This window comes from Poecilia latipinna, unplaced genomic scaffold (genome assembly GCF_001443285.1).
Source record: "Poecilia latipinna isolate Pla-1442-1.1 unplaced genomic scaffold, P_latipinna-1.0 Scaffold771, whole genome shotgun sequence".
NCBI classification, from domain to species: Eukaryota; Metazoa; Chordata; class Actinopteri; order Cyprinodontiformes; family Poeciliidae; genus Poecilia; species Poecilia latipinna.
In genome coordinates, this window is record NW_015113387.1 from 263776 (window position 1) to 274149 (window position 10374).

The 10374-nt window shown below is 37.7% G+C and overlaps 1 protein-coding gene across 1 annotated transcript in view; it reads left to right on the top strand.

Moving 5' to 3' along the window:
• Positions 1–8503: 8503 nt before the first annotated feature.
• The window catches only part of emx3 (empty spiracles homeobox 3), a 23346-nt gene continuing 21475 nt past the window's right edge, over positions 8504–10374 (top strand). Inside the window, exon 1 of the mRNA XM_015046293.1 lies at positions 8504–9514. Within this exon, the coding sequence (XP_014901779.1) occupies positions 9127–9514 (388 nt within the window). The 5' untranslated portion in view covers positions 8504–9126. The remainder of the gene's footprint in view (positions 9515–10374) is intronic.

A 10374-nucleotide genomic window follows, 5' to 3' on the forward strand; every position in this document is an offset into this window, starting at 1 on the left:
ACGTTTCCCCAAGGGGAAAATCTCCCAAACCATAACCACCACAAAACTAAAACCCCCAGCTTTTTTTTTTTTTTTTTTTTTTTTTTTTTTTTTTTTGGAAAACATTGTTTCAAACTTCAAATATTTCATAAACACTGGTAAAACTCAACAAAAAATTATACAAAAATTATACAAATCAAAAATTATACAAATCAAATTTTGACATCAAATTTTGATGTCAGTTAGCTTTAAGCTTTGGAAATCCTATATTATACAGTTTCACTTTTTCTTTTGTGCCAAAAAGTAACCTGATCAGCCACTGACTTTAATTGATGATGTAAGTAATAACTTCCTCATCGAAATGTCTGATATGCTGATCATAATATGTTTTTTTCTGATGGAATAAATCCTGTTACTTACAGACGTATTTCACAGTAATGACTTGGAGACTGAATCATCTATTGACTCTTTACCTAAATGTATTGGTCCATCTTCTGGGCTTGGAAATTAAGTGCCTTGTTTGTTAACGTACAGACTTTCTGCTTTAGTTTCTCACCGGTGGACGTGCCTCTGCCCTGCAGAGCTCAGTGACGGTTTTGAAGGAATCTTTTGCCGAGCTGTCCAAATAAATTTGTTGGACAGCTCTTTGTTCGTGTTAGAAAGTAGTTCAGGATTTTGGTTGTAAAAGAGTAACAGATTTCTTTCACTCAGGCATGGCAGATTGTTGATTGTCATAAAATATAAGCAATCAGCCTTTGACCCACTGCAGGTCTGCCATGTTGGATCCAGTTTTTGGACTCTAATCTGTGCCTTCATGCCATGCTGGAAGGTTTGATACCGTGAAGTGAATAACTGTACTTTTTCATTTTTTTTTTTTCTTCCTCCCCCCCCCCCCTGCAAAGCCATCCTTATTCCCTAGCAACACATGACACCAATGTCCCAAAACCCTCTTGTGCCTCTGGGATTTGTTATTTTACTGGATGTTTAAATTTGTTGCATTTCTATTCAAAGTATTTTACATCACTTTGGATAGCAAGTTGCAACATTTAGTGCTTCACATTGATCAATATTTTTCCTTGCTTCATTGAACCATCTTAAGTTATGCTAATGTGCTAGCTGTGCTGCTTATGGATGGTAATGTGGACTTTTGAATGAAATGTATGCTAATATTAGAGCACCAGTTTGTTTCAGAGCTGAGGTCAGAAATGCGTACGTTTCTTTACCAGTTTACTCAATTAATTACATTTAGTTAGATGGCACATCCGCTTAATGTTAGGTTGCTAGCTTTTTATTTTGTTTTTTATTTTTATTTAATGCATATTATTAGCATGTTTACTATCCCAGTTTACGATCAGGACATACTTGTTAGCTATCATAAAACAGTCACTGTATTATGCTGCATTTGTATTTTTTTGAAACCATTTAGGTTTTCGTATTGGACATATTTGTTGCCTAAAAAAAAAGATAACATTGTCAATGTTTTGTCAGCTCTGTCAATATGCACCAGCACTTTGACCAGGTTTCTACAGGAATTTGTACTATAGACTTGTTTTTTGGTGTGTTGTACAGTCTTGAATAATATTTCTGCTTGTTACAAAAGTGCTTTTTATCTTTTCTCAGCAGATAGTGCAGCCGATTGTTTTCATGTAGATACTTGTACTTTTTTGGCTTTCAAAATAAAAAATGAAACTAAAATTGATTGTATCCATTGCTGTTGTGGCTGTTGTGGTCCAGTCATCATGATCTATAAAGTCTGTCCTTTAATGCACATTTATCTGTTCTCAGAATTATACTTAATCAGACTTTTGTATGTCCTGCATCCCTGAGTCTTCAAAATGCATCCATGTTTTAACCCTGAAATTTTATTCTTAAAGAAGCTGCCTGAATGTTTCAGTGGATGTCGAAGTATCCCATATGGATTACCTTATTTTGCTAATTTAGTAATTCAAGAACAGTTTCTCAAATGACTCATTAATTGTAAAAAAAAAAAAAAAAAAAGTTCCAGAGCTGCTTGAAAATGTTTAACACTACTTTTATTTCTCTTCATTTCATTCTTGAAAGTTAATGTTGGATAATAAAACTCAAATTTAGGGAATTAAACCTTTCTTTCAAAATTCAGAAAAAAGTCCAAAACACTTTGTTAATCCTTTAATGAATCTAGATATTTCTGGAAAGCTGTCCCTTCCCAGGAATACGTCCCAATAAGTTAGAAAATACAGTCTGATGTTTGTCAAATAAAATCATGAAGGACATTAAGTTAGTGAGAGTATAAAGGACAGGATTACATAATTTGCTGTGGTGGCTCCTGTATTGAAAAGTCAAAAGAGAAAAAGTTGATCTCTTATTTTGTGTTCAATTATACTTTAGCAAATCTTTATAACATGCAGTAGAATCCTTGATCATGTTTGTCTTGATAGGTAAATATACATTTTGATCATGATTTATAATCCTCTATTATATACAGTTGTAAGAGGGATCATTTACTGATTTTTCAGTGAGACTCATTTACTCCTGCATGCTGATTTAAATTGACTAAAAAACAAAGAAAATGTGATTTCCACTTTGAATGCCTCTTTGATTTTCATAGGGAAAAGGCAAGATTGTCAGCAGGGATTTGCATTTATGGGGATTCACAGAGGACAAGGACTATGGGGAGAAAGTGTTGTATGTTTAAAGGACCAAAAAGTAACTCAAAATTCACCAAATAAGACAAGTACTTCGAGCTAAGAAAATCCTGAGTAAGGTTTAGCTAAACTTAAAACAAATGCTCATCTTCAATGCCAGACTTCAAAATTATGTAATATACAGTCTTGACCGCTAGGTGGCGGCAGGTGGCAGTTAATTGTTGAGTGTTTAGTTTCATGCTGAAAATTTTACCTATTAAGATCAGCTGTTTCAGTTCCCCATCCGATTTATAGTGAAGAGCCAGATCCCCCCGCAGCCTAACGGGAACAGCGCAGGTTCTGTTTGTCTTAAACAGGAAAGCAAAGGATGAAGCCTGGCTTTTTAGGTGTCTGTCAGAGAAACAATGTTTGGTCGCTATTTTTAATTCAGTTAATTGTATAGTATGTTTACGGTTGAAAATGAATCAAAGCATGAGATATTTTGATCTGTTTGATCAGATTAGCTTAATTTTGTCTCCAGGGGGCGCTGCACTGCATAAGCAGCTTGTTTTAACAGGCTGCTTCACATCAGACTAATAAAGATTTAGAAAACAGAAATGCTGGGATTCCAAAAAGTATGTTCAGGTATTGTACAGTATTTGGACTCAGTCCTTAAGCTGGGGTCTTTACTGTGTCAGTGGAGCATGGCCTGAAGGTAAAAAGCCAGTGGCTCTGCTGGGGTGTTAAGGAAACTCTGGTTGCTTTCATTGTGGCCTTTTATCTCATCTGCATTGTTGGTTCTTGTGTTCCTCCACCTTGACAATGGATCAGGTTGGTTTGCTGGTCAGTTAAAAAAAAAGTGACACTGTGATCGGGATTGTATTGCCAATTTGGTCATCTGTCAAGATCAATTGGATAAAATCAGAATTGCTGTAAAGTTTGGGAAGCACAAAATGCTATTTCCGTTTTTACAGTTGAACTGAATTTAAACGGCTGACAAACAAAAACACATGCTGTAATCTCCCACTCTTCTCCCTCAGTCATAACTGATTGTGGAAACTTCACAGCTTATTCTGTAGCTCTCCACTGTTCCCCAAAATCAGTTACCTCTGTTGCTTGTACACCTTTCAATTATCTCACTTTTTTTCTTCCACCAAATTTTATTTATGCTTAGATATAGAGCCACGTACCGTCCACTGCTTTTAGGAATGACCTGCCGTTGCTTACTCTCCTCATAGAAGGTGAAAATTACTAATGGACACAGCCTACATGACTGTGTAGGATGCAAAACAATATTTCTGTGATAATAAATAAGCAAATAAATAAATAACTTTTCTTATTGGGTATGAGAAGCTAACTTCTGAGTTTTCAACAGCCAAATTAAAAAAAGTAATGAAACACTCAGAATATGCATATCTAGGTGTAATCCATATATATGATATATCAATTCAATTCAGTTTCTAAAACAGTTTAACTTTTTGGTAATATTCTGATTCACTGAGATGCACCTGCATAGAAATGCAGCTGAACAGCTTGAACTGAAAAAAACACATTTAAATAAGCTTAAGTCAGCAGGAAGTTGGTCTAATGTCCACCAAAGTGTTTGTGTTTTTGCAGCTATGGGTCAAAGCCTCTGCTGTCATGTCACAGCTTTCCCATGACTCCACACAGACACCTGGAAACACCTGGAAACACCTGAAGAGCAGACAAAGTGCTGCTCAGATGAGCGAAACAAGTTGAAATCCTCACAGTTCTCCTTTCAATTTGTCTGTGTTAATCTAATTACATTTTTAGAGCTTAATTTTACTTAATTAATTTTACTGTGTTATAATCAGGATCAGAACTACATTTCTCTAAAATGTCATGTGGTACAACAGTAACCACCTTATTTAGATTTAAGTCTTAAATGTTTTGCTGTCTGTGCTAAGTGTGAAATATAAATCCTCCCAAATGCAGCAGTCATAAACATTATCTTCTCAAACATCTTTGAGATTTATGTTTTACCTCCTGACATAAAGAACCTGATTCATTCAGATGCACCTGGATAAAAAAAATGCAGTAACTCTGGTTCTGTGCATCAGCAACGTAAGCTGCCTTGTAAAACCTTCTTCAGTTTGGGTCCAAACATTTCTGTTCATGAGTGTCAACCCATTCATGATCTACATGATTTGCGTCTTAACTGTACATTTTTAAGGACATCATCTAACAGTCCTTCTTCCAGCTTGGAACGGCAATTTTGCCAAACAAGAATTGTGAATAACTTTTAATTTATTGCAGGGACAAATTTACACATACATCCACAAATATCCACTTAACATTGGATGAACAGTCTCTCAGGAAGGTGCACCTCAATTACAGTCTTTTTGTAAACATGAACAAACTTATGTCATATTTCTGGATATTTGACTATTTTTAAAACCATATCTGGAACGATGTATTTAATGTGATTAATTTCAGTGAAGGTGGAGTTCTAAGCCTAGTGTTTTAGGGGTTGAAGTTGGTGCTTTGAAAAAGCCACCCTAGAAACCATCCATCCCAAAGCCAGATTGGATGAAAACTGTCCTTCAAGAGCATTCAGTCATGTCCAAGTTTCAGGCATCTAAGCTGTTAGTTTGTGATGAAGCTGAACAATTATTTGGTAAATGTGACAAAAATTAATCCATCCACATTTTACAAGAGCCCCAGCCCAACTAGATGCAAAATAGCCCCACATCTTGATGCTGCCACCACCGCTGTAGTTCACAGTTGAGACATTCTTCTTTAGCACAATAGTTTTCTTGCTTGGCTATAAAACAGTTTGCAGAGGAGATTTAGCTTTGAAAATCAAAACTGCAGTCTGACAACCAGCAGCCGGACTACAGTATCATCACAGCAGCAGTTTGCCCTCAGCACTTGTGCTCCAGCTCGCGTCTTTACATTTTTAAGTGCCCTTTTCACGAGGGAGGATTAAAATGTGGAAGAAAGAAATTTGCAGCTATTTCCTGTTAATATCTTTCCGTTGTTGGACACTAATGAGGAGGAGTCGCCCCTTCACTTTCAAGAGGGCTTAGCAGCAGTTAGCAACAGCTCCAGGCTGCAGGACAATAATCACACTTTAACTCAGCCTCACAATGAGTCACACCGCTTAATTCTCCTTTTCAGAGCCGCCAGTGGAACGCCAGAGGCAAAATTAATAGATGCTAATGGCTGCCTTCCATCAAAGCAGAGCAGGATCCAAATATGCAAGTAAGGCCTATTAATTAACATGTGGAGCGGGCGGGGGAGATGGGGGAAGCGGGACGGGGAGGCAAAAGGGGCACTGTGGTTCACACGGGACTCTGCAGGGCAGCCCATTCAGACCGGAGGCAGGGGGGCTTTGAGGGGCTTCCCGGGCCACAATTAGCGGCTTCTGAATGGGCTGGCATTTGTCCTGCAGGTCCCAAAGCTGCAGAGGAAGAGACAGGTCCGGGCCAAGTCTAGGCCTGGTCTGAGCTGCGTGGGCTGAAACAAACATCTGGGCCTGGACTGCACGGCCGAACCAGGCGCCAGTAACGATGAATGCAAACTGTATGTTTGAATCCAGGCAGGGTGGACCAAATCAGGTTTTCTCACCTAGGCTACTCAGGCAAAAGAAGAGCTTCACCTTTGTTCTGACAAAATTTCAACATTTAAAATCTCATCTTTTTGTAGCAACATTTGATAAAACTAAGTCTTCAGAGCCAAGAGCCATTCAGTCATTACCAAAACTTCAAGTTTCATCAGACATCAGTTTTTAAGTCAAGCTCTTTGACTCATCAGTGGTAAATCCTCTGCACTGCATTGTTCCCCTGCACCTCAGTAACAGGTGCCAAAGCTGAATAACTTATTTACAGCATGCAGCCATTATTAATACTCTGTTTCTGTAAAATAAGCTTTTCAGATACAAACTAGAGAATTTCAACTAATATTGACAGATTTCAGTGTTTAACATTTGAGAGTCAAGGGAACTTTCTTTGTTTATAGAAAAATATGTTCAGAGAGATATTCCCTTTTGCCTAGTTTTTACATAAAACTCCTTGCCAGGGAACTTTTCACAACAAATAAAGTTCCCTTCTGAGAAAAAAAATCAAGTCTATTTTAATAAAGTTGACTTGTTGCTCTGACAACTTGGGGACAACCTATAGTGTGTGAAACATTTTTTTTTTCCTGCTGGTACAGAAAAGTTATGTGGGGTAATCTAAATCCATAAATCCGTCCTGAAGACCCAAAATATGTTTTCATTATAAAACAAGAAAGTTTAGAACTCTTTCCTCTGCCATTTGATTTGTTTTAATTTTACTTATTTTAGATTTATTCTTGTTTTTTTCTTTGAATTAACATTTTTATTTTATTTACATATTTAATTATTTATTACTTAGTACTGTGTATATACAGCTGTATTGTAAGATGGGCTGGTTTTTGGTGCTCAGATAGTTGCTGTTACACACTAGTGTTGCACTTTAGGGAAGTTTTAACAACTTATGATGGTAAAATTAAATACATTTTAATAAGTAGTCCGATTGATCTTAACTTCTGACATGTTGTGGGACATCAAGAGAAAAAGGCTCTGCTTGGTGATGTTAATCTAAACCAGTTTAAGACTGAAAATAAGTTTTGTGGTTTCCTACTGGATCTTACACACTTCCTCTGAGTTTTGTTTCATTTTAATTGTTTTTATTTGTTTTCTGTTACTTTTATTGGAATTAACAACCCAACTGCAAAAATAAAAAAAATAGATTTTATTTTATTTTTTGAAAGCATTTCTTTATTAATATTTTTTTTATTGTTTACATTTTTATTATTTTCATGACTGAAGCCTTGGATAACTTCCAGCTGAGTTGGTCGGAGTCAATTTTGACGGATGTGAAGTTAATTTGTCTACTTTAGTCACAACACCAGGCTCTGACAAGACAACAAGAACTGGAAGAGGAAATGGATCTGACCTTTGACCTGAAGGGTCACCAAGGGATTCACAGACATGTTCAGAGTTCTTCTGTTGTATGTGTACAACTTTGACACGGCATTACTTCAAACTATAATGACTCAGATGGATCTCTGTGAGTTTAACAATTTAGTTAAAAAGTATAAATACACAAAATAGAAATATGCTGAAGAAAACAGTTAAAAACATGAAGCAGAAGTATAGAAAAATTGCAACATGAATTGGACAAAATTTTGAACAAAAAAATAATAAAATTAATGCCTTATTAGGAGTAGAAAGTAACATTGTAATCCAGTAGTGGTCAAACTGAGGTTAATTTACTTTTGTTATTAATGTGTTTTAGAGAGCAAAAAGTCAAAGATCATAAATAGGGAGATAAAAAAAACCGATTAACCATATAACAAATGGAGACAAATAAAAAAAAAAAAAAGCAACTAAACATCACAACACTGATGCAAAATAATGTAAAACTAGGAAATGGCCCAAAGAAAGAGGAAGGTCTGACAGAAGTGCAGCAAAAAAGTAAAAATGAAATAAAAATACAAATAACCATAAAAATCAGAGACTGAAATAAGACTCATTAAAGAGGCACGGAAGACTAAACTCAAAGAAACACAGAATTAGAAAAAACGAAACTACATGGAAACGAAAAAATTCTTTGAAAGAACAAACGCTTAAAAAATATAATTTACAGTAAGCTAAACGATTGAAAAGAAAACTAACGAAGTTACAAAATTAACAACAATAAATAGAAATATGACATACAAACTAAAACTTTATTTGTAATAAATACGACTTTCAGTAACCAAAAAAAAAAAATGTTAGTGCTCTAAGTAATTAAACAAAACCAAAACAATATTTAGAGAAGAAACAAACGGAAGGATACGCTCTGTGGTGACTGATTTATTCAGCGGTCAAAAATTACACAAACTGAGAGAATAAAACAAGGCACATCAATGCATGGCAACAAAGCAAAACCGCACTTTTTTTGTTTGTTTGTTCTGTTTGAAAACCCGAATATTTTTCAGCACTTTAAATCGAACATGAGTCACTCATTGCTGATGAGTTTTAATTAGCGTGCCTATTAATAATATTTGTTATGACCTCACATTAATCATCCTCATCATCACTGTCAGTCATTATCATCACCACCTTTGACATCCTCCTCCTCCTCATCCAACCCATCAACAAAATGGCTGTGGCAGTGGCCGCCTCTGCGCATGCTCACAGCACACCTCCGGCAGGTATGTGCGCTCGTGCAGGCTCTCCCGGTTCATCAGACTCCAGCATGAGGCGGCAGCAGGTTCGTGGAGACACCCACTGATCCGAGGCTAACACGCTCAAACTCGGCTGCAGCAGCTCGGAGACTCCGCGCGGCACCCCAATCCGGATCAAGTTTGTGATTTTTGTTGACGTTCTGCAGCGGAGAGAGGAAACTCTCGGGAGCTCAAATCTGGAATTTACGCACGGCTGGTGCGCATAGGCCGACACTCGGGAAGAGTTATGGGGGAACTGGGAATCTAAACCCCAAGAGTCCGAAGGACTGGACTAACTGGACGCGAATAATTGAAATTCTTCTTCATCCTCTCCGCTCAGGTGCTCACCATGTTCCAACACAGTAATAACAAGAAATGTTTCACCATAGAGTCTCTGGTGGGGAAGGATGCGAGCAGCCACAGCGGCGGCGGCGGCGGCAGCTCCGGGGATGAGCCCATCCGGCCCACTGCGCTCCGCTTCCCGGACTCTATGCACCCGGCTTCAGCCACCGGGGTTTTCGGCTCCTGCTTCCAGGGGGGCAGCGGGAGAACTTTGTTCTCTGCCGGGCCGGACATGATGTTGCAGGAGACCGGGACGCACACGCAGAGCCCCGGCGGGCTCCCGCTGCACCCGCTACAGATCCCCCCTCAGAGCTTCTTCAGCCCGCAGCATCGGGACGCGCTCAGCTTCTACCCCTGGGTGCTGCGGAGCCGCTTCCTGGGACATCGCTTCCAAGGTGAGCCGAGGGCGCTCCGCCGCCGCTTCACTCAACTTTTCCTCCTCCGTATTCAGTTTGTCCATGCTTTATCTCTGCTGATTTTCTAAGATTCATCCATTCCAGAAACATGTTTTTTTTTCTTTCTTTTTGACACTGACTAAACACAACTTTGCTTCACGTGTACAGATTAAAGCTCAGTTTGTTGCATTCCAGAGACAATTTCTTATTATTTGGAAACCGCCCTCCCTCTCACAGGATTAAACTATGCCACATATAAAGTGTACCTCTGGTCTTTACCAAGCTTGAATGTTTTCTTGGCTTTATGAGGTAGAATGGAGCTGAATGGCGTTCATCATTAGCGCTGCATCACATATCAATGACAGCTATAAATAGATAATTTTGTTTTATTCATTAAAATAATTTTCTTGTTTGTGGTCGAAAAGCAGTGGAAGCTTTCAGCAAACATTTTGTGGGCTTGTTTCTTTTCTTTTCTTTATCTCTTCTTTTTTTGTTTTGTTTTAATTGATAACCAGTTGAAGATACGTTCGGGGCACGTGCAGCTGATCATATCAGTGATCAGAAAGTGTGCGTAAAGCAAAGCAGCTGAAGGTCCGGCCCAGATCAGAAGTTCAGAACGCAGATAGGATTTTCACTAAATGATGGTTAATTTTTTATCATAAGCGGTGAATTTATTTTAGCCGTAAAATAATATAAGTGAGCAAATACAATAAAGCAGTTATTAACATAATTAGGTTAATAACCTAATTATTTGTGGGATTATATTGAACTTAGAATAATAAAAAAATAAATAAATCGTAATTTAACGTCTTAGAATAAAACCCCCCCAGCATACTAAACCAATAAAAAAAAAAAAAAAA